Source organism: Manis pentadactyla, chromosome X (assembly GCF_030020395.1).
Source record: "Manis pentadactyla isolate mManPen7 chromosome X, mManPen7.hap1, whole genome shotgun sequence".
NCBI classification, from domain to species: domain Eukaryota; kingdom Metazoa; phylum Chordata; class Mammalia; order Pholidota; family Manidae; genus Manis; species Manis pentadactyla.
In genome coordinates, this window is record NC_080038.1 from 1672358 (window position 1) to 1697775 (window position 25418).

General features: G+C 49.5%; 1 protein-coding gene across 1 annotated transcript in view; it reads right to left on the reverse strand.

Annotated features, from left to right (window-relative positions):
* Positions 1-7070, reverse strand: part of LOC118935949 (protein kinase cAMP-dependent X-linked catalytic subunit) — a 58423-nt gene extending 51353 nt beyond the window's left edge. Inside the window, exon 1 of the mRNA XM_036932620.2 lies at positions 6797-7070. Within this exon, the coding sequence (XP_036788515.1) occupies positions 6797-6920 (124 nt within the window). The 5' untranslated portion in view covers positions 6921-7070. The remainder of the gene's footprint in view (positions 1-6796) is intronic.
* Between the last annotated feature and the right edge of the window lie 18348 nt (positions 7071-25418).

Sequence of the window (25418 nt, forward strand, 5' to 3'; positions counted from 1 at the left end):
TGGGTCACTCCAAGCAGCGGCCCAGAATCTCGATTAAAATACAACTCTTTGGCAAAGCAAAGCAAACCACGCGGTAAAATATAGAAAGAGGAACATAGGTCTTATGCAAGCAGAGGAAGAGAGATGCAACGAAAATGAGAGCAGAACTCAATGACGTTGAAAACAGGGAACCAATAAAAAAAAACAGAAATGAACCAAAAAGGACCCCAGAAGCTGGTTCCTTGGAAAGATCCATACAACAGGAACACCCGAATGTGTTTTCAAACTAAGGACGTGTTCAAGGATGAACTCAAGAAAAGCCTTCAGACATAAAATCACCACCATTTCCATTCGTGTCCAGGCAGTAGGTACTATGAGCCATCACTGATTTTTTTTTTTTCAAAGAGTAATGACAGATAGAAAATACTGCTCATGAAGACGGAATGCTAGACCGTTTGCCCTGTCACCCCTCTTCTGAGGTGGGGAGAGAGCTCCAAACCGGAGTTTGGCATCTCTGTGCAAAGACTGCTTCTGGAGTCGCCTCCAGACATAAGCTGGCTTGGTGTCCCCTCCCTGGCTGGCTGTAAGCCCCCACCTGAGGGGTGGCGCCCACATACATGCACGCTTTGCACAGGGACCCCTGCTGTCTGCCCAGCCCGGGCAGATGTGAGGCACCCTCCAGCACCCCACACAGTACAAAGGACTTCTCTCTGTGGAGCCCAGGGCTCGCCCACCACATCCAGCCCTGCACGTGCACAGCCCTTCGCTGTAGGATTGTGGCTCCCGAGACAAGGAGCGAAGCTGGCCCTGGGGAGCCCGCTGGAGCGGCTGCCACAAAGTAAGAGGCTGGAAGGACCATCCGGAGGTGCCCTACAATGCCTACCTGGGGGTAGGGTTGACTCATAGAACTAGTAGCCACCTCCCACCTGGACAACCTCCACGGGGTCTCTTCCAACCACGGAGAGCAGGACCCTGAAGGGCTGGGGGAGGAAGGGACTTGCATACAGGGTGTCCCCCAACGAGGGGAGCCTCCACACCACCAACGGTGCTCTCATGCATAAGTCCCTGGACGACAGGAAAGCATGGACTGGCTATGTATCACATTTCTCCTACTTGCAACCCACATGGCAACAGGACTTCCACTTAAGGGCCCTCGTGAAGCATCCTGTCCACTCAACCCAGCACGGAATTTGAGCCCCCACTCGTGAAAGGCAGGGGAATGTGTTGCTTACAAGCATTCATCACGTTGCGTATCACTGTCCCATGAGGTAAGCTCGGGAATGAAATTCTGCAAAGCTTACCAAAAAAAAAAAAAAAAAATACCTGTTATCATATTAATCAACATGCTCGAAACACCTCTGGAACAAACCCCAGACAGGCTCTGCTGCCTTCGCCTGGCTCCTCTGGACGGACACAAGCTCTGTTTCCGGGATCCACGCGGCTCTACCCCCGCCCCGTGCAGAGCTGGTCCTGCATGGCTCACCGGCACCGGCGGCATGTCTGTGCATCCATCCCGGGGCCAGACGCAAGCTCCTAGAGGGTAAGGCTACGTGACCTCACCTTGGGGTGCCCTTGTGACATCAGAACTGGCTCTGCTTGCCCAGCAACTGCAGAGTGGCCCCACAGAGGTGACGAAGCGTCCCTCAAACAGAGCTCCAGCCAGGCAGAAAGTGCAGCAGACACAAGCTCTTCAGTTAGCTCAGGGAGCCCCTCCCCTCCCCAGACCAAGTGCATGCACACACACGTGCACACACACGCATGCATGCATGCATGCAGGTTTGTACCACATCTGTAGCTCATCAGAGCGAGCCCATCTCCTGGATACCAGTGGGACAGGTGTTTAGTAATATGGGGGCCTCTCGCGTATGGAAGTCATAGCAACTGGAGGAGGATGGGGGCCAGCCCGGAGTGCACCTACCTGCCCACCATGCTCTCAGTGTGGTGCCATCTTTAAGGCAATGCATAACAGGAAGAAAGCACGATACCATAGACAGAACACTGTCCTCCCCTCAAAGCCGTCCTTGCCTCAGCCCCCAGGACCTGAGATGTTACTTTGGCAAAGGAGAATTGAGTTTCAAATGCTAATTGCCAGTGATCACCAGCTGACCTTAAACAGGGAGAAGACCCTTCCTTATCTGGGTGAGTCCCGTGGGATCACGAGGTCCCTAGAAGCATAAGAGACACGGGCAGGAGACAGAACCTGCAGGCAGGCAGCATGATTAGATTGTGACCCAACGGGGCTGTCTGCACGGACGGATGAAGGTATCCAGGTATCAAAGGATGAGGGCAGCTGCTAGAAGCTAGAAAAGGCAAGAAAAAAAAAAAAAGAGACTCCTCCAGGGCCTCAGGAAGGAAGCAGCCCTACCCACACCTGGACTGTAACCCAGGGAAACCCACTGCCAGACTTCTCACCTGCAGAATATATGTTGATTTAAGTCACTAAGTTTGGGGTAATTTGTTATGCGGCAGCCACAGGAAGTGCATTCAGGGACAAAGACGGTGTGGATCATAATAGGAGACAACGCAGAGGGCTTCCTGGGGGACCCGCCTGCCCCCCGACTCCGGGCACCAGGCAAGAGAAGGTGGTGCCCGTGCAGAGGAGGGAACAATGCTCTCACTGCCGCAGGATGGATCTGCTGAGCGGAGTCAGCTCCAAATCCAGGCAAGTGACACCACCGGATGTCTGAAAACGATGCGCCCAAACTATGTTTGGGAAATATTAATGACGACAATGATGACATGGCCCGGAGTCGTCCACGGGGGCAAACAGAAGCATCTGCTCAAAGAGAATGAACAGCGCCTACACACACACACACACACACATACACACGCGCCACCCCATACAGAGGAACGCGCCCCTGGGAGTCACAGGTCAGCAAGCTCTGGGGCTTCAGTGGCCCTGGTGAGGGACTGCCTCCAGCACCTGCAGGGGCTCAGCCCTTCACTGAGACCCCCTCGGGGACGATGTGGGGAAACCGGAAGGATCTGGAGTCAGGTCTACACGCGCCGTGAAGCTACACCCCGCTCCGTGGGCGAGGACACGGCAGCAGGGATGGCCGGGAGGCCAGGCTTCTACTCCATGGCTCGCTCCACCCGGGAATCTGAGCGCCAGCCCAGAGCTCCGTGTGGGTCCTGACATGGGCCGAGGGGTTTGGAGAAGCCTGTCGCGGACCTAACACTTGATGCCCTACAGCTGCCTGGAAGCCAGCTCTGCCATCCTCTCTGGCGGGTACATTAGCTTCCTAGGGCTGCCACAGGGTGGGATTGAAGCAGAGGGAATCACCCTCCCCCGGCGCCGGACAGCGGACATCTGAGGTCCAGGGGGCAGCTCTGAGGTCCAGGTGGGCAGGGCCTGCTCCCTCCACAGGGTCCAGGGGAGGTTCCTTCCGGCCTCTAACAGCGTCTGGGGCTGCAGGCAGCCCTGGGCTTGTCCCTCCCGTCACTGCCTCTGACTGGGTCTCTCCTCTCCTGTCTCTTAGGAGGACACCTGTCCCTGGGTGCAGGGCCACCCTCATCCATGACATTCATCTCACACCCTGCCCTTCATCCCATCTGCAAAGAGACTGTTTCCAAACAAGGCTCCATCCTGAGGTCCTGAGAAGGCATGAATTTGGGGTGACACTACTGAGCCCAGGGCAGCGGGTTTTGTGCGTCTGATGTTTGCTCCTCTGTCACTCGGTAGATTTACGTCCTGCCCTGTCCCCATCTGACCTTTCCCATCCCACATTCTTCTCCCCTCTCTTGAGCTGGGGAACAACAGGCTGCAAATGACCTCACTGTCTTTCTTCCCACTGGCCGCTCATCCCCTTGAAGATGAAAAGTCGTGAAAGGAGCACCATTTGTACAATTAAGAGGAAAACAGGACCCACATATCCATGCAGACAGAAAGCAGATGTGTGGCGTGGGCGCTGGTGGAAGGGGGAAGGATGGGGACCGACGGCTCAGGGGGTCAGGGTCTCCTAGGCAAGAGGTGATGGTTGCACTTCCTCTCTGATGGCTGGTGTGGCCACTTGGACCCTGGGTTTCCCCATGTATGTATGACCTTGCTCTGCTCCAAAAAAAAAAAAAAATGCCAGCACCATGTGACTTCCCAGCAACGCGAGCTGAGATTTCTCCCCGACTACCTGGGTTTGTGAGGCACAGGTGGACGCAGAGCTCTGCAGGTTCCCATGCCAGTTTTCCAGAAAGTACAGAACGCGGGGACTGACATGACCTCTTCTGTCACCAGTGTATCCTGGCTGTCCCGACACCTCGGCTGCTGTTTCCCACGGGGTCCTGGGCTCACGGGACCTCCCTGACGGCCCACCCTCTCCGCAGCCATGGCGGGCTCTGCTAAATGGGGCAGGAGGGCACAGTACCCACCTGCTGCCTTCTGCCGGGGGCTGAAATGTCATCATCACAACCGTGCGGCTGCCTCAGCCATTCTGTCCCATGGCACCTCCCCCTGGGCCAGAGTCAGGGATGACAACCCCAAGAGCGGGCTGGGGAGGAAAAGAATGACACACAGACACACACACAGACACACACACACAGACACAGACACACACACAGACACACATACACACAGGGGAGGTCAGATAAAATGAATACATACAAGTGTGAGGCAAGCATTTAAAACGCCCTTCGGGGCAGAGGACAACCCCAGAGGTGTCTTTCTACGCTGACTCATTCTAGAAGGTTCCAAGCAGCGGGGATGGGGAGGTTTGGGGTTTTTGTGTTGTATCTGTTTGGCATGTGGGTTGATTGCCCGTCGTGGAGAAGAGCATGCTTAGCTAGGAAACTGCGAGCAGACGCCCGAAGACAGTACAGGAGCCCTCTGGGTGCCTGTGTTTGGTGGGCGGCAGTTAGCAAGGGGCACCTCAAAAGGAGCTGATCTTCCTGAGATGCAAGCTGGGGATGGACAGGGTGCATGCCCACCCGGATGGGTTTCCCCAGAAGGTGGGGAGCTACGCCGACCCTCACCTTACCCTCCACACCTCGTCAAAGGATCCTAAATTGCCAGAGACGGCAGCACAGAAACAGGATAGTGACGGCCCTGGAGGCTCTGAGATGATTGGTTTTTTAAAGCTTATTACTAGTCTCCTAGCCTTATCATACCCAGGTGAACCTTCAATCGATATTTAGGCAAGAGGCTCTGGAAAAAGAAGGCAGAAAATATTACCAAGGCTGGACACTTGCATATACACACACATCTGCATCACACATGCACACACCTGGATCTCACACACACACACACCTGGGTCACATACACACGTCTGGGTCCCGGCCCAGTGCTAGTCCAACATCTCAAACGCAGGTGACCCGGCTCCTCCCGCACAGCCCACGGGGGCTCCCAGGAGGTCGCTTCTCGAGAACAAGCCTCCTCTTCATTAAGAGAGGCAAAGACGCCTGGAGGAAAGAGCTCACTTCTCCCCACCCACCCGCCCTGTCCCCAGAGGCGGTGACATTCTATTTTTAAGGGCAGGCTGACTCTTGGGACATCTACGCCCAGTTGGCAGCACCCACGGGGCCCCCACCTGGCGGAAGATGCCAGACTGCGTCACGTCTGTGCCCACCCACGCGGTGCCCTGGCCTCCAGCCCGGGCACCTTGCACATCAGAGCCGTGCACAGTGCCTTGAAGAAACCCCCTTTTGCTTCTGCTGTGAGCCAAGGGACAGCGGGCCCTCCAATTTTCCAGGGTTCCCTGGTATTTCCACCCACCGTGTACGGGTGCTGGTCCGGGTATCTGTCCCACCCTGCCGTCCTGCCAAACACAGGCAGCTTTTAAGTCAACCCAGTAGAGCCTTCCTGAGGGAGAAGAGAGACAAATAAGGCTTCCTGGCGACCTCCTCCTCGCAGCCAGCCACACAAGGGGGGCAGAGAGGCCACTACAGACCGTGAGACGTGTCTGTCCACTGGCCGCCTCCCTGCCACTCTGCTGGGCCTGCTGGTGTTAAGAAGCACAGACCACGACCTTGAGCCCACTGCCCCCGGGCTCCCCCAGGCTAACTTCCTTTCCAAACGATGCACGGGGGAACCCAATAAAGTCCCTGAACAGCCCTGCCCCACGGTCACCCTTGGCCTGTCCTCCACCCCGATTATCTTCCAGACAAGCCGCACTCCTTTAGCAACAGAGTTGCCAACGGGCCACGGGGCTCTGGGTGCCCACAGTTTGACTCCAGTCCCGACAGGGGTGGGCTGTTCTGACCCAGTCCGGGCAGCCCCAGAAACCAGCGGCTTCGGGGAATCCAGGCGCCCAGGGAACTGGAAACCTACATTTCCAGCTGCCCCGTGGGGTCCAAGTTCAAAGGTAGAGAACAAAGGGAAGAAGCCGTCTCACACAAGAACGCCTAGTTTGGGATACACAACACGAACAGCACGGGGCGCCGTGCGCGGCGATGTCTAATCGGTCTGCAAGCCCGTCCCCGCCCGCCCCCCATAACGACCACCACCGACACCTGTCCTGCTGCGGCCCCAGGGAGTCTGATGCACGCCGAACAGCAGGGCAGAGGGGGAGGCCGGCCGCGGTGAGGTCCGCAGGTGCACACTGGGTGCCAGTCTGTGTCCCTGCGGAGCTGGGCCTGGGGGCACGCGAGGTCCCCCATTGTGAAGCGACGTCGGGCGGCCCAGGCACCAGGGCGCTTTGGGAAGCGACGCCTGGACTGAAGGAGGGGTGAGTACGGAGCCTTCCGGGGCGCGGGGCACGGCGCCCGCAGGTGCTGAGGCAGGGCCGGGGTTGCCCTGCGAGCCTCGGGGCGCCCGGGGGGCCGAGGGCGCAGGCGTGCCGGGCAGGGCGCAGCCCTTTGTGTGCCGCCGGCCCCAGCGCGCCGCACTCACCCACGGTGGCCAGCGTGTCGAAGTCCTGCAGGCGGTAGGCGGGCGGCTGGGGCGCGCCGTCGGGGGCCTCTGCGCGGCTCTCCGGGGGCTCGGGGCCCACCGCGGCCGGCCCGGGCGCCTCCATGGGGACGCGCTCACGTCCGGGGCGCGCGGGGCGCCGGACTTCCCGGGACGCAGCCTGGGCGGGCGGCGCGGCGGCGGCGGCATCAGAGGCGCCCGGCCATGTGCGCCCCCCGCGGCCCGGCGGCGCGCTGGGGACAATGGCGGGGCGCGGCGCTCACTGCAGGAGCAGCAGGAGCAGCTGGTGGGAGTAGCCGGCGGCCTCGGGGGGCGCGCGCGGGGGCCCGGGCGGCGGGGGCGGGGGCGCGGCCTGCGCGGGAGGCGCGGCCCGGGCGGGGGGCGCAGAGGCGGGGTCCCGGCCACGGGCGCCCGGCTCGCTGCTCATTCCTGGCGCCCGGGGTTTGCCGCCGCGGCCGCGGGCGCTGCGTGCGCGCCGGGGCGGGGGAGTCGGGCGGAAGCGGCCTGGGCGGGGCCGCGCTTTGCCCGCCCGCCCGGCCCGGACGCGGCCCGCCGGCCGTGGGGGTGCAGCCCTCGCCGCGCCCCCGCCTGCAAGCGCGCGGCCGGGGCGCCGGGACGGCTCCGCGCACAGAGGGGGCGCCCCGGCCCCGGGGTCCCCGGCGCGCGGTGCCCGGGGACGCGCGGGCGCGCCGGGCCGAGGAGGGCGTGGCTCCAGCCAAAGTAAAGTTAAAAAATACTCGTGCACCGGGAGCTGAACGCGGATAGGGCGCTTCGGAGTCGGCGCGGTGCGCACGAAGCCCCGAGTCTGGCGAATAAAACGCCACGGCGCCGCCCCGCTTCCTGGTTGCGCGCTGGGACGGCGGGGATGCCGAGTTGCAGCCGGAGGCGCTGCGCCCCACCTCCAGGGCGTTCCTCTGCGGCTCAGTCCATAGTAATTAAAAACATTGCACCATTACAAAATAAATAAAATAAGGGGAGCCGGATTTCACACGTAGAAAGCCAAATGCAGCTTGTTCGTCAGTGTTGCAAACGCTCCGGGGACACCTGGGTGTGTTTTTTTATCCCTAGTGTGTGTCTCTCACTGTAAAATGCCTACTGTGTATCTGAATGAGGCCACTGGACGTCCTGTATTTTATGTGGCCCCCTCCTGCCCCGCCGTGTCTGGTTAAAATGCATATCGGCCTTGCACTCGTGCGCAAGGCCGGGGAGCTGCGGTCCTGGCCAGCCCCCCAGGGCTGTGCATGCAGGCTTTAGGTCCGCGGACCACACTTTGAGCAGGGAGAGGGCAAAGTGCTTCCCCCTCGTTGGGAGGGATGTCAGGGATTCGTCCCTTGCAGGGAGTGTCCTGCCCCTTAGGCCCGGGGTCTGGGAGAGAGGCCAGGCCGCGTCTAAGTCAGAAGAACCGACGCCTTTTACGGAGACCAGGCAACGCCCGTCTCGCCGGGCCGGCTGGGAGGGGTTGACAGCAAAGCAGAACCCTCTCTGGGTGTGGTGTTCTGGCCCCTCGCAGCCAGCCTCGCCCTAACCCGCATCTGTACTTTGTGCATCGCCTTTTCCCCGGGCGTGAGGCCTGCTCTCCACTCGCCCGTTGCCAAATCTTGAGCTGGAATGAGAAAAATGCGCGCCGGGTTGGAACAGGGACGCTGCCCCTCGTGTGTTGCGCGGCCCAGCGGCTCGGGGCCTCTCCGAGTGGATTCGACCTTGGAAGTGCCCTGTAGCTGGTTGGTGGGGGAAGCCTGGGTTTCACACCCAATTAAGGACATACCTTTCCCTCTTAATTGTAAAACCCAGGGAGGAAAAAGGAACAGACTTTCAGGATTAAACTCTGGGTCACCGACTGACTCTGACCCTTTTCTCTCCCAAGCTGGAGCCTGACCACATACCTACCTCTTCCTGTAAATATCTTGGGCAGGTTTCACAATACTTTGCTGTTACCAAACAGCTTTCATCTGGAGGGATCATAAAAATTCCTCAGAAACCACAGCATATTACTTGAAAGAAAGAAAAATCCCTCTAAGCTAGGCATTATAGGGTCATTACGGCCCTTATGATGCGGCGTTATGATGTGGTGGGGAAACACCTCTAACTCAAAGGAATGAGGTCCTGCCTCTGCCGAGAAGGAGCTATAAACCTCAGAAAAAACGCCGATGCAAGTCCTTGAATACAAAAGACATAGGAGCTAGTCTGTGGAGGTGCTGAATGCTTCTTTTAGAACATATGTGCATGTGTTTGTACATATGTATGTATGTGTGTATATGTATCCATAGATGTGTGTATATATACACTATATATATGTGTGTGTGTGTGTGTGTGTGTGTGTGTGTGTGTGTCTACATACTGGGCTAAAATAAAAAGAAAACGTACAGTTATCTTCACAGAGTTTATAATATATGTATAACGATTATATTCTAATGTGTCATATTCTAATAAATTTTATAATATATTCTAATATATCTCATGATATATGCATTTGAATAATGTGTATATATTAGTGTGCATTAGTATGTATAGATTCTAAAAGAAACATTCAGTTGCCTGCGCAGACTACGATTTCTATGTATTACTCTATATTACATATTATATTCTAATGCAGTCCATTATGTATAATAATATATTTTATAACATATTCTGATATATAGATTCTAAATGTATTCTAATATGTATATTCTAAAAGTAGTGTTCAGCATATTTAGGATATAAAATGTATTCTAATATATCTTATAATGTTCTAATATATTTCATGACATATTTTAATGTGTATGTATTGTATGTATTTGTATATATTCTAAGAGAAGCATCATCTGCCTTCACAGGCTACAATTTATATAATTAGATGCTGTATATCACATATTATATTCTAATATAGCCCATTATGTATAGTAATATGTTTTATTACATGTTGTAAAATACAGATTCTAAATGTATTCTAATACGTATATTCTGCAAGTACTGTTCAACCCCCTTCACAGACACTACAATTTATATTTATAAACACATACTGGCATATAACTACCTATGTATATATTCTGAGTTACATGTGTTTATGTATATTGCTGCTCACTCCTGTAAACAGATACTTTGGAAGTCTATATGGTGTGTTTAGATGTTTTTGTTCATTGACCAAGCCCGAAGACGTCTTCCCAGGACTTCTGGAAAGAGGTCCTTAGACAATGTAGGAGTCACTTCCCATCCGGATTCAGCCAGAGATGGAAATTTGGTATCATTCATCGCCTGATGGCCTGCCCACTTAGGACTCGGTCTTGGAAGGCAGGCAGCAACAGGTGCTTAGTTACAGGAATAGGTTTCAGCTTTCAGCAGTGAGCTTTTACCCTAATTCAGACGCAGGCTTTTACCGGGTTCCCACTGGGCAGTGGGAATATAATAGGCCATTTCCCAGGCTGTGTGCATTTACTCCCATTTCTCTCCATGAGCCACGGTAAAGCCATCGATGGGAGCTTGCTCTTTTCCTCTCAAGTGAGTCAGGCATTTGTACCCACTCCCTGCCAGGAAGGAGGTCTCCCTCTGCGACGCGCATCTCCGTGTCCCGTGGGTCTTCTGTGACCGTCCCGGACCCCTGTGTCCCAGTGGGTGTGGCCAGGCTGATCATGATGAATCAGGAGATGATGAAATTTATTTTATAATTATAAGTATAATCGCTGTGGTCACAGGCTCTGTGGTGTGAACCGCGTGAATCATCACGGTTCACAAACAGCCTCTAGAGAAAGGTACACCAAGTCCTGTATTTCAGCCACGGGCTCTTTGGAGATATTTCATGCACCTGGGACTGCCTTTTTTGCATCAGCACCAGATTCCCTTTGAAAAAGTGCCCTGGCTCCACATATGTTTCAAGCTAAGTGAAGAAAATGACGGAGAAATGTCCTCTCTGAGGACAGACGTGACGTTCTCAGCATGGAGCTAGCATGCACCATTCCCGGGCCGAGGGGGTGGTGGTTCCAAATGGGTAGGTCAAGTAACTGCCAATTTAGGTAAATCAATGCAATGCCAGTCCTTAAAATAAAACAAAACCCTCTCTATAAATCCAAGTGTGAAAATGTGGCAGTTTAAAAACTTACAAGATGCTCTTATACACGTATGGAGCATTGACTTCTAAAAGAAATGCTTCTAAACATGCCTATTTATTCTGGAGCGCTTGCAGAGAAAACAAGTGGTAACATGGTCTGGGCTAGACTGGCAGGTAATGAGAAGATGCTGAATTTATGCCTCAGCCAAAATATGTCCAGAGTTTTTAGTTCTCAGATGCTGGAATGGTTTATGGAAAATCTAAGTCATGATCCTGAAGGCATACAGGTGGACAGCACTTTGCAAAATGTAAAATGCTCTGGAAAGAACCATCCTTCATTCCAAAAGGGAAGTTGATGTGGCCAACTGGACTTCGGAGCCTGAACTTCCAAAGATCATACTTTACCCAGAGAATAATAGTGATGGTTAGAAAGTGAGATAGAAGCTTTAAGAGGAAGTTGGGGAAAAGCATTCATCGTTCTGTACATAATGTATCTATGGGATTTCCTGCAAATTCCTACAGTCTCAGCACGTAAAAGTCTGTAAGTTCCAAGTCAGCTGCATTTCAGAACCTACAAAACCGACCGTTTCACTTGGTAACTCAAAGTAAGACATTAAGAAATGTCTTTTTTTTTTCTAAGCAAGAGGAAAGTGAAATCAAGTTGTCTCTGTCTCCAGACATAACCAGTGATGTACTAGAATTAACTGCTCTCTGTTTTGAGTTCAAAGGTACCTGAGATTCTCACCTTGTCCCGAATACAATACCGCAAAGACATCACAAGTAAGGAAAACTGAAATTATTTCCAGGAGCTTTACCTTGAAAGCGGGGAAGGATCACACTTAATAAGACTTGAAGGAAATAGTGGAATTAATTCTGAAGTCCCTGGATGATCAAGGAAGGTTGTTCCCAGCTTGAGAGAGACAGAACCACAGACGTGAATAGACAAATAGGTCTGACCATCTAAAAATGTAGGAAAACGGTTGTGCAGATGTAAATAAAATTAGATCCCATTCACAACAAGCATGCCTAGAGCCTAAGAAAAGTTCATGAGCCAAAAGGCTATATGGTTAAGGGCATCGGTGTATGATTAGCCCCAAAAGAAGGCTATTGGGTCATTGGTATAAGGAGAAAAATGTTTATCAAAACTGACAAAGAAATGCAACTAAATCAATGGGGCAGCTGATTTTTAAAATCTACCTAATACGGGGAAGATGAGATGCTCCACACGTGGAGAGGATTCTTACACACTGTTGGTTGTCCTGTCCATTTGTAGAAAGCTTTATGGTGTTAGAAAGGATCGTGTGTTTTGGTCCACTAATTCTATATGTAAGAATGTATTTTTCAAAATTAAATTTTGGAGTACATCAAACACTTCGTGATCAGAGCTCCCTGTGGTTATGGGGTACCTGTGCTTTCCAGCCCCCTTCAAATTCCTCAATTGAAGCCCTAGCCCTCTCAGAGTGAGGCTGTATTTGGAGATGGGGTCTTTAAAGAGGAGGTTAAGGTAAAATGAGGTCATGAGGGTGGGCCCTGATCCCATAGGAGTAGTGTCCTTTAGGAAGAGGGGGTCAGGACACAGATGCACAGAGGGACGACCCCGTGGGGACGCAGAGAGAGGACGGCGGCGTCCACACGCCCAGGAGGGAGGCTCAGGAGGCTCAGCCCTGCCCACACCTGAACCCCGGGGTCCAGCTCCCAGGATGGGGGACAATAATGTCTGTGGTTTAAGCTGCCCTGTCTGTGGTAGTGTTAGGGTAGCCCTAGCAAATGAATACACTCAAGGCAATTTTTAATTAGAAATAAATAACATTAAAAAGTAGGGGGTGTATACTTGAATGCTGGCTTATTGTTGTGAGGGAATCTCCAAATTCTTCACAAATAAAGAAAATAGGAACATGAGGACTAAATTTTACGTGAGGTAGGCAGGAATCCAACTTTGGTAACACAATTTCTGATCTTCATTATACAAAAAGAACACCTTAAAAAGGTTTGAAAATGTCCAAAATGTGTCTGGATGAGAAAACACTTTATTATTTTCTTCTAGCCTGCTCCCAGTTTCCCTGTCACATGCACACAGACTTCAGGACAGCTAGTAAATGACTTCATAGGACACTCAAATGGAGAGATTTGGAAATCAGGGTGGGTCTGCGATTTCTGGGCCTTACCCACGAGAGTGATTGTGTAGTTTATCTGAATTTCCAAGACAGGAGTGAGCAAACACGGATTGCATTCTTATCTGTGGACCAGATTGTACTAGTTGGTCATCAAAATTTGCCGGCACCAGACTAATGGAGGGAATTTGAATGCTGCCGAAGGTCGTCCAGGAGACGTGACGAAATGGAGGCGTGTGGGTGTCCTGACCTTGCAGAGAACATTTGCTTCTGGAATTCCTCCTTCACAGTTAAGTCAGTGTCCCGCTCCCATGCATGTCGGAACCCCAGAAGGTGCAGTTAGTCTGTGAGAACAGATGTGCAATGTAGATAATCTAATAGTGGAAATCCTGAGACGGGACTCCAAAATTCTGAAACATGAAGTCTTGTAATGAGGTGGGAACTCTGTTTTCTCAGAAAGCCAGGATTTTAAAAACAGGCTGGTGCTGGCAAGGAAAGAGGTGGAGAAATGCATTACTGTGCACTTCAGAGCCCATGTGCCACTCGCACGAGGTGGAGAGGACCTGGTGCACCCTGTCACTGCTTTTCAGACAACCACATGTTTAAATTATTTAAAAAAGCAGGATTGCTTATTTACTCTCTATGCCAAAGTCAATTCTCCATGTGTCCAAAGGCAAGTCAAAAAATAAAACCACAGAGAAGTAAACGAAGATATGAACTTTAAAAATATAACAGTAACAACTACATTTATATAATTTATATTATACATAGCTTATACATAATGTATATGTAATTATTATATGTAATTTATATAATTTATAAGTGCATATAATTTATATATAATTTACATATAAAATGTGTATAATTTATATTGATATAGTTTATAAAATATATATGATTTGGGGACAGGGAGGGTTTTCTGTGAAACATAAAAATAAGGTATGTTTGTGCTTGCTAGGAAAAATTATACAGTTTTCATATAGATAAATGTGTGTATATATTTATATATATACAAAATACAATACAGTACAATTTTAGAGTATGAGTATAGATGCATATACATCTATATATAGTAGATAAACACATATGCATATATAAATGTAATTATTTATAAATATATGTGCGTATATAAGTTTATATATAAACCCACATACATGTATATATATATATTTATAGATATTTTTGTGTTTATGTATGTATTTGTACATGCCTGCATAATCCTTTGGTAAGTGCATAGTTTAAAGTGCGTAAGCTAATCTGCAAGGCCAACGTTCAAGTGATAAATATGTTTGTGCCCCAGCGCCACGAGCCACGTGCGCTGACGTCTGCCGCGGGAGCCTGGGTCACCTGCGGCGTTGCCTCGCCTCCATCCTGACAGCAGGCTTGCACCTGGGATTCCCAGGCCGCTCAGGAGGGTGGTCATCAGCAACAAGTCCCGAGGCGGGTCTGTGCCAACAGCCCTAGGAACGGGGAAGGGGGCAGCTTAGCTCAAAGCTGGGGGCCTTGGCCGCCGGCAGGATGGACGCCGTGGACCACATCCACGCAGCCCAGCCTGTGGGGCAGCAGGCAACCCTGTGTGCCCTCCAAGTCAGAGCCCCAGCAGGTGCAGGCTTCAGGGAGCACCGCGGCCACCCACTCACCTGCTGGCTGGGAGTTTGGGAATATGCGCCCAGCTGCGTGCGGGTGTTGGGGGAAGACAGTCCATCGTGGCGTTTACAGCAGAAATGTCTGTGTCTACTCATAGGTGCTGGTGAGCCCCTCCTGAGTGCCAGGCACCCCGACAGGGGCGTCTGGATAAAGCAGAGGTAACCAGACTGAGAGTCTCATAGGGCTCGATTCCAGGGAGGACGATGGACTCTCAGCACTGAGTCAGTTAGTGGATGGGACCAAGAAACAGCAACATGGGAAGGTGAGGGTTTGAAATCGAATAATTAGGTATATTCGCTATATATATAATTACATGTCTGTATCTATTCACGTCGTATGTGTGTGTGCATATATATGATCACACGCCTCTGCAGGCATATAGAAGTGTGTGCATATATTAGTTTTCAGGAGGGGCTGGGATTTGAATAAGGAACCTACAGGAGGGAAGGAGGTGGTGAGCAGGTGTCTGAGATGGTGATGGGGACCGTGTGGCCGGAGTGTAGCCAGCAGGAGAAGGGGATAGCCCTGCAGGCCTCCATCTCTTGCTCTGAGAAAGATCAGCAGACGGAGCCAGTAAAAAATACAGGGTGTCCAGTTAAATCTGAATTTCAGATAAACTGCGTATATATTGTTTTAGGATCCAGCATGCCCCCATGAAATATTTGGGATGTACTTAATGCTCAATGCCCAGATGAGTTTAAGTTTCAGAGAAACAATAATGTTTCAGTGTACGTATGTCCCATATGCTGTTTGGGATATACCTATACTAAATGCCCAGCTGAATCTGAATTTCAAATGAGCAGTGGGTAATTATTTTACTGTAAGTATGACCCCTGCAATCCTTGGGACATACTTCTATTAGCTACCCAGTTGAATTTGAATGTCAGGTAAGCTGTGAATATATATTTTTTTCATTTCAGTATGTCCCATGTAATATTTAGGACGTACTTAAACTAAAGAAATCATTCATGGTTCATGTGACATTCAGATTCAACTGGCAAGCCCATATTATATGTGGCAGCCTTAATTCCAAGCAAAATTTAGAACTTTGGTCAAATTCTGAGCAGAAATGGAATCTGTTTTTAAATGGAATCAATTTTGTAAAAGGATCCCTCTGCCTGCTCAGTTGAGAAAAAGCTTTAGAGGACCTAAAACAGTGGTTAGAACCACCTGGTACTTTAGAAAACCCCACACAGTCTAAGGTCCACCAGAGATCAGCTGATTCTTGTTTGGGGGAGGGGGCGCAGGCTTAGATTTTTTTTTCCTTAGGCAATTCTGTAGCAGCCTGTAGGCTGAGATCCCCGGGGGTGGGGGAGGTTGTGGGAGTTACAAGGAGAGATATAATGGTGGAGCAGTAAATTAATCAGTGGCAGGGATGTGGACCTGTTGTGTAGGATGCTGTAATGGTGCATATGTGACATCATGCTTTTAGCAAAACCCAGTGAAAGTACAAGACCAGTGTGACCCTAACATAAACTCCAAACTCTGGGTGATGGTGGGTCTCACCAGCTGTAACCTTCACAGATGTTAATAACGCCAGAAACCGGGTGTAGGGTCAGGAGGGGTATGTGGGGACCATGGGTACTTTCTGTTTAATTTTTATGCAAATGTAAAGCTGCTCTAAGGAATAAAATATATTTATTTTTTAAAAATAGATGCATGCCCTGATGAGAGGCCACTATGTAGCCATTAAAAAAATAAATAAACAAGGATCCCCTTTCTGTGTACATTTGTGGACAAATCTCAAAGTGCTACTGATAAGGAACAACTGATGTCACAGGAACAATCTGTGCCCTGTAACAGCGTATGTGATTCTGTGATTCACTGGTGATTTTCACAGGATCCTGAAAAACAGAACTTTGCTAGGAGAAGGGAGTTGGCGGGGACTAAATGGACAGGCAGACGTGTGACTTTCCATCTTGTTCTCTTCTGGTCAGTTTGAGTTTCCTAATGGGAGATGTTTTTCTGTAATGGATGGCTTATGAGATAATTGGGTTAACGGCAGGATGGCGGACATCATGTGCAACTCTGAGGCCACATGCAAGATATGCTGAGAGACATAAAACAGAGGCGGGCCCAGCAAGGAGACAAGCAGGAGAAATAGCAGTGTCATTGGAAAAGCAGTTCAAAGGGCTTCTTTCCTGACCCCTGGGGCAGTCCTTGTTTTCTTGAGGTTTTGGGGTTTTCTTATTGTTTGACCTACAGATAACATGAGGATTGACCAATGCCTGACCTAACTAACAGAACATCCCAGTGCAAAACCCTTCCAAGACCTTGTGGAGTAGAGAAACCCGATTGCGTGATTTCTGCGGTCTCTCCATTTATGAAGCAAGGGAGTTAAAAGAAAGCAGCATCAAAATTAAAGGAAAACATGCTATAGAAAACTATACATTCCATATGCAATTGAGCAAAACATCCCTCTCATGTCTTTATCGCTTCTTGGGTATCATGAGACTCACCCCAGGCGGGAGTATAAATTATGGACTGTGAAATACCTCATGCCACTCATTAGTGTTTATTTATGTTTGAGTGTGTAAGAACAGTTCTCAGTGTAAGATGCCTTGCGATACGTAAGCAGAAAAAAAACACTAAGCTACAGAAATATAAACCGTGCATTACTGTCTCTCTAAGGAACGTGCTCGGCTGGGTTTGCAGATCACAGCCTCCTCTGCTCTGGGGAATTGTGCAAGGTGTGTCATGCTTTCTTTCACGGGGGTTTGGGGGCTGGGAGGTAAAGCTCCCCTGGAGTTTTCCAATGCATCAGGGTTTTGTTAGGATACAACAAAGCTGAGCGGCTTCTCCAGGACTGTGTTCATGTTGTGCTGGGATCCTCCATCTGGGGAGGGCGAAGTTCCCACAGGGAACTGGTCTGGGAGGGAGGAAGAGAAAACAGCACCGTGAGGAGTTTAGTCTTCAGAGCATGGCGACAGCATGGCCAAGGCGTAAAGCTGTGTGCCGAGGAAGACCTGCCTTGAACGCAGCTCTAATTCAGCAGGAGTTTGCGGAGCGCTCCCTTCAAGGATGAAGTTCCCGGGTCCCCTAGTCCAACCACCCGGAACAGTGTAAATACCTCAGGGCCCAGTGTGGACAGACTTCCAGCCACATGGACACGGGGCTGGGAGACAACGGCCTGACCCACAGAGCACTTGGGAGGATCATTGTTCCCACAACTGGCTGGACCAAGACCCCGTGGAGGACAGAGACACAGTTGCATCTTTGAGGCTGTCCTTGTGTCTGAGATACTGTTCTCCTCAGAAGGGTTTAGAATATCCTTGGGAAGAAGATACAAAAGTGGAAAAAGCTACAGAAGTGCTTTGTTTTGTTCTGTGGGGCAGAGCCGTCCTCAGGAATGAGGCCATTGCTATCAGTGGCCAGGTTGCTCACAAAGCACGAGAAGTCCCTTCCCGTGCAATGCGGGACAGTCCTGCATAAAGACACGGAATGCGCCTAACACATCCCATCTGATACCTCGAAAGGACAGAGAGATTCTGTCTATCTGGACAGATGTGAGTGTGTCCTGCCTGGACTTGAAATCAAATATACGTAGGCATGACAATGGGCAGGGAGTGTTTGCCGTGTAGATCCCAGCCCCATCGGGGACCACCGCCAACAGCAACACCGTGATGGGTTTGCATAATAAATGGTGGCAATAAACGCAAAACACGCATGTGGTGTCCTTCATTTGGGATTTGGCTGAATGTGTGGCTGTCATCCCAGAGGAGAAGAAAGCTGATGCAAGCTGTGCAGATAAGCTGGAGTCAGTATCAAGAGAGAAAGACCTTCACGGGAGGGGAGACATTCTGTGGTACAAAACCCCACGGAGATAAAATAAAAACATGTTTGGAGATGAATTCAGTCTGCAGGATAGAGCCGTTCGCTATGCATGTCCTGTCTGGCTTCAGCCGGGACAAGCATCTGTCCAGGCAGTTGTTCCACAAAAAGCTAAAAGAGCTTCTGATTTGTAGCTGTAGGAGAATGAGTTTCTGTCCCTGAAGCCTACCAGTGTTGGAGGCTTTGGTGAGCAGCTGCCCCAAGACATCAGCTTGTTGCCCGGGTTTACATCCCTCAGGGACCTCCATGAAACATGGCTGTCTTCCTGTTAAAAAAAAGAAGAAGAAAACCTTTCCCAGAGCACAATTACGCTGGTCCCTTAATTTCAGACTTCCCAGGATTCAGAACTGAGATAAATAAAATTCTGTTGTTTAAAAGCTACCAGTCTGTGGTATTTTGGTTACAGAGCCCAAGCAGATTAAGACAGTGATAAACCAAATACTTTTCCCCAAAAACTCGTACGGAACTGTGTGAGATCAGCATTGTCCAACCCACAAAAATCACATTTTTATAAACCGACGCTTGATGTATGGGAACCAAGATCTAAAACAAAGTGTTGTTTACAGTAACTCAAAATGAAATGTGATTATTAGGTGTACACTTAACAAAACATGTAGATGATCTGTATGTTGAAATTATAAAATGCAGGAAAAAAAAAAAAAGCAGACATGTCCACTGAGGCGCTCCCGAAAGTGAGCCTGCCAATTTCAGTGGGGAAGGGTGTCTCCTGTGCTGGGTTGAGTCTGGGAATCTGCCGTGTTAACCATTCCCACCCGTTGGCCTCCCCCAACCTGGAAATCACCGGCGATGCTTCCTTTCTTCACAAGACATGAAAATTTCAAGAATCCAGTGACATTTCTTGACTGGTGCATGAAACTTGAGTGATAAGAAGTCACTTAATAGAAAAAAATCAGTTAATGGATTCTTTTAATAAGCCTCGTATCTGTAACTATTATTTGAGAAGTACATATCCCTTAATCAAGGTTTAAAGAAAACTGCCCAGTGAAAACACATCGGAACAGTAAAAAAAAAAAATTGCATGGAGAGACATGGTAAAGTTATTTTGCCGTGACACCGATGATGGCTATATTCTAGGGCAAAACAATGAACCCCATGGCCAATACTCGGTTCAATAAATAGAAACTCAATCAGAAAGTTGCTTAATTATCTGCAGGTGCCAATTCATGTTTTCTTCCTATCATATTAGTTTCTAAGAGCTGCTATAACAAAGTACCGTGAAAGGGTGGCTTAAGACTAGAGAAATTTGTGCTCCCTAAGCCTGGGAGACCAGAATCTGAGGTCGAGGTGGGGCTCTGAGGTTCCAGGGGGACAGGGCTGAGCTCCCTGCACAGGCTCCAGGGGAGGCTCCTTCCTGCCTCTTGCAGCATCTGGGGGCTTCAGGCAGCCCCGGATAGGTGGCCACGTCTGTCCCATCTCTGCCACCATCTCTACGTGGCTTCTCCTCTGTGTCTCTCCTTTTCTGTCTCTTATGAGGACACCTGTCATTGGGTTTAGGGCCACCTTCACTCAGTGTGGCCTCAGATCCCTCACTTAATCCCATCTGCAAAGATGCTGTTTCCAAATGACGTCCTGTTCTAGCATCCCAGGGATCAGGACTTTTTGAGGGACACAATTCAACCCAGTACAATCCTCATGATAACAAGTATGTGGATAGCGTCTACCATTATCCTCGTCGTGTATTTTATGTTTAATAGTTGGTAGAATTTCACAAGTTTCCCCAGGTTACAAAGCTCAAAAGTTAGGGTCAGGACTCAGATTGAGCCTGGCCATCTTTTAGCACCCAGCTCTTAATCACAATGGTGACTGTTACCTCACTCACTCTATTTTTCATACTAGAATTTATTTCCTTGAAGTGTGTCCTTTCGTGGATTGAGACTGCCGTGTTCTATCTCCTTCCCTCTTTCCTTCAGTAAAGAAAGCAGGGGTGCCTATGACATGCTTCTGCCATGATGTGGCATCTCCACACCACTGTGTTCGCTCCAGGAAGAGTTAACATGTGCAGAACTTTGGCTATGTGCGAACTGAAATCCCACCTTTTCCCGGTGCCCCAGGGCCTTGCCCAGAGATGCCTTTTCCCAACACCTTGCTGAGCAAAAGCTGGTTTGTTCCTTCTGCTAGCACATATGATGGAGAACATTTGCATGACAGCCTCCAAGATCATATAACCTGTTATTAATTATAATATAGAACTATATATATTATAGTCACAAGGGACTCCAGATGTTCATCACCAGGTGAAGAAACAAATTTCTGCAGCGAATGAGACCATTTTCACCACCGGGAGTGTAACTGCTGTCATTGCGTCAGCTGGCGTGTAAGGTGGACACAGATGGCATTCCTGGGGCCATGTGAGTTCAGAAATTCCACCCCCACCGCCTTTGCCGCACGAGGCAACCAGCTTGCAGCTCCATCCGTCCTTTCAGATTATAATCCTGACATGTTGCTAGAGCCATACTGCGGCCCGTCTGCTTCTGTAGATGCTTGCGTGGGTCACTTGCACAGCATGCAATACATCTTTTGTAACTCGGAAACCCTCTAAAAATACCTGTGTACCTTTAGCTACTTGGCAGGGTGCTTTCTTCTTTGCAAAATGGGGAGGCTGAGGCAGGAAGATGTGTGATGTCCTAGGCAGGGTGGCTGGTGCAGGAAAATGTCCCAGAATCCAGCCCACCCTGGGTATAAGGTGTGCACTAGCCATGGGGTGTCGGCTTCAGAGCTCTGACCTCCCCTCGGAGGATGGCTACCCATCTTCTTGATCTGAGAGTTCTTGCCTGAACTGGGACAGCAACAAGGTGCAGGGTGCAGGCACACTGGCAAAGGGAGCCTCCCCGGGCTGGTTAATCATGGTTTCTTTAAGAGGGATGTGTTCTTGTTTTCTGAGTCTGCGTTGTTAGGAGGCTGTGTGGTTCTGTGGTTACATGCTGGGCGTTTGGGCTTCTGAGTTCCAACGTAACTCCATGGACACAGTCATTCCATCTCAATGCAAGGGAATTTTGACTGCACTTCTTCATGGAAGTGTGGGAGGAACAACGTGTCTGAAGGAGAGGACAGGTCATCTCCAGACAATGTAACCAGCCACACTGTGTTTCAGATGCCTGCATCTCAGGGGAGATGGAACTTGATTGGCGTTCTCTGACTCGGGAACGTGTCCCATCACTGGCCGCATACAAAGGGAGCAAAGAGAATCTCGATCGGATGCATTTGTCTGCGTGCACCCTACTGACCGCTCACAGCATATTTACCACCGACACCCAGCCCCACCCTTACACATCCTGTTGCAGATTTCAGACCCAAACCATCTGAATGTTTTTTGAAATCTTGGTGTGTGAGCAATGTGTGCTTCGAGGTATAGGGGTTCAGCAGACGATTTTACTCAATGCATTAAACAGTCCTCTAAAGGAAAATGCACTGTTTATTGCAGAATCCTTGCAAAACGTTTATGGATGAAACTTTCTATTTTATCTCTCATGGGCAGGAAGGCATAGCTAGAGTTGTGTTGAGTCTGTGCATATGGCATTCCACGGGATGCAGAGGCCCAGAGGATGCCCTGAGGGACCTTCCTGCAGGAGGGCCTGGAGGCTGGCTGACCAGAGCAGTGCCTGTAAGGTGGATACTCATGCTGGGCTTTGTCGTGTCCTGAGCCACACACCCTGTGCACTTCCTTGCTGTGTGTATTTGATGCATTTTGCTGAATGTTTCCTCCCTCATCTTTACTCCAAGGTTTCTTACCCTTGATGGTTTTGACATATCGAAAGGAGGAGTAGATAATTCCTTTCTGCAAAGGGGCCATCGTGTGTACGCAAGGTTTCTGTGTCCCTGGTCTCCATATAGCAGAGGCCAGGACCATCTCTCCACCTGCAGTTGTGACGTGTGACACAAAGTTGCCAAAGTTCCCCTGGACAGGAAGGGCACTGTCCCTGCTTGAGAACCATGGTCCTAGCACAGTCTATACTTTACAGTCAACATAGATCACAGACATAATTTATATAGGTGTGTGTGTGTGTGTGTGTGTGTGTGTGTGTATGTGTGTGTGTGTGTTTGGGTAGATAGAGTTACATCTACATGGGTAGATAGAACATAGACAGAAAAGATAGATAATAAATTAGATATGTGATAGGATACATAGATGATAGATAGTTACATAGATATATAGATGATAGATATAAATAGATCATAAATAGGTTAGATAGATGATAGATAGATAGATAGATAGATAGATGATAGATAGATAGATAGATAGATAGATAGATAGATAGATAGATAGATAGATGGAAAATATACATTAAACATATGTTCATACATAGAATGAGATGCCCAAATCTGTCTTTTTGTTTCTGGCTACAATTTCCATTTAAAGAAAACACCAGTTATGTTGATCTGTCTCCATATAATCTTAAAAGGCATTGTAATCTTACAAAGTTAGCAAGAGGCCAGGCAGGAGTTCTTAGACAACAATACCCAATTAAGCAATAAAATTCAAGGATGTGGCACAGACCTCAAACCCACATGCTTTGTGACGCTCTCACAGAGACCCCATTCCAGGAGGTGAGGCTCTGCTTGTATAAAAAGATAGTATAGCAAGAAATCCCACGTAGAAATGACAGGGACAGAAACACAAATGTAATGAGCTGTTTTCATTCATGTACTTGTGTGGGCACCTGCCAGAGGGCTGGTATGATGAGGTTCAGTACCATGATAACCAAACCACACGTATGGGAATTTCACGTGTATGGGAATTTCTTGCCTCTCCAAGGTGTTCTTGGGGAAGTTGTCCCACCTCAACCCGTGATACCTCTACAGCTCTCCAGGGCTGATTGCAGGAAGTCCTTCCAAATGTCTGCAGACTGACACAGAAACCGAGAATGGCTCAGTTATCTGAGGAGGCATCTTTTCAGGGTGCAGCACCTCCCAAACGTGAAAAGTCCCCTTTCCACGCATTCCTCCATCCAAATCCATGTTGCCCCTGAAATTACTCTGTGGGGATGGACATCTTCAAATCAGGGTGAAGCAGGATTATGATCCTGCCTTCAAATATGTGGGCTGTGGTGCTGCAGTGTTAGGCTGGGCAGTTACACGTGGTTGTGTGCATCACCCTCGCTGCACCCACGGATGCATGACTGTTGTTTTTCTGGTGTGTATGTGTTGCTTTTAAATTGAACAACCAAGACCTGGGTGAGAGGAAAACTCTTGTTCATGCCGTGGAATTCAGATCTTGTGTGTATAACGAGGCTTCATCGGTCGAGTGCGTCCAGTTCCGACGGCCTGGGTGCCAAGTCGCTTTATGTCAGCAGCCATCATGCTTAAGAATGGGGTTGCTTTGCTCCAGGTGATTCAGACAGGGAACTTAGAACCACACAGCTCATTCACCTGCCCTGTGGGCCTGGCGGCCCTTCCAACACAGAGACATAAAACAAATGGAAAAATCATCCCCAAATGCTTCAAGGCGATGTTGCTCTTTATATCCATTTCGTATTTTGTTTGAATATAGTTTTTAAAAGGAAGAAAAACAAGGCTTCTAAGTGCAGCCATGGGTGATGGTCCCTATGTGGAGAGCTGTGATCAAGTACTTAGTTGTCAAACAATGTGTAATAGAATTTGGACCTCTGTGGATCCACTTTCACGAAGATGTGGGTAAGTGAGGTGAGACAGAAATGCAGAATTAGCAGCCGAAATGAATCCTCCTTTCTCAGTCTGAGATGACCTTCCAACCTGCTGTGGTTTCACTCTGAGGTCGGCATTCACCCTGTCAATTCTGAGATGGCTGAGACCTCTGTGTTCAACACACCACCTCTTAAATATTCTGGGATTCCACCAAAAGATAATGGTCATCTGTTTTTACAAAGACAAGTTACACTCCTGAGCTCTCCTCATGGTACAAAAACATATTTGCAAACCCAAATGCACTTCCTAAAATAGAGTTTGGGTATCTGAGTGGAATAAAACATTTCCAACAGATGCAAAAAAAAAACCTGAGTGTTTCATGGTGAAGAATTAAAATTGCTTTTTCGTCGGCTGTCTTTGAAAGGCATTTTATGACTCACGTGCAAGTTCTTTCGCAAGTGATGGAGGCCATTGCAGAAACATTTTATCTCTGGACAAGAAGATCTCAAGCACAGCGCTTTGCCAAGAGGACTGAACACGAAGAAACTGCAGACAGCTTGTTTCCCCACAGATTGCAGTCATCCTGCTGCCTGCGAAATCACGGGGCTCTAAGCCGGCCCCGCTGGCTTTTGGGGCTGGGACTGCAGTGGGGCGTCCTGTGAACTGAAGGGGGCTGAGCTGCAGGTCCTGCTGTTCACCCACATCCCAGAGATGAGCACCTTCCCCCCAAGAGCTGTGATGACCAAAATGTGTCCAGACATTGCCAAGTGTTCCTGGGGACAGAATGAACCCTGGCTGTGGGTAATGGCTCCAGAGAAATGGGTTGTCTCCTGCACGGTGAGCTCACCAGCTGACTGTAAATCAATATTCCCGAATTGATTAGCTTTCTTTGGGTTTGATAATTTGCTACAGAGGCTCCCAGAACTCAGGAGATTACTAGATCGTCCGGCCGTGTATCACAAAGGATATTAAAGGATACTAACCAACAGGCAGATGTAGAGGGCTGGGTCTGGATCTCAGGTGCCTCGGTCCCACAGACTTTGGGGTGTGGCACTCACCCCCTCTCCTGTCCCTGGAGGGAGGGAGCTGAGCTGAAAGTTCCACCCTCTATGACATAGCTGGTTCCCCTGGCAAGCAGCTCCCCCCACTTAGGGCTTTCCAAAGGTCACCTCATTCCCATACCAAGAGACACCTTTATGGCTCTCACCACTGAGGGAATTGCGGACTTTTAGGAGAGCCCCTTGCCAGAAATAGGGTGGGTGGGGGTCAAAGAGCAAATACAGATTCCTTATTATAAATCACAACATCACAGTAAACTTTAAGGGAGCTTCTGCAAAGTCCCTCAGCAAAAGGGAGAAACACGGGGTTCTAT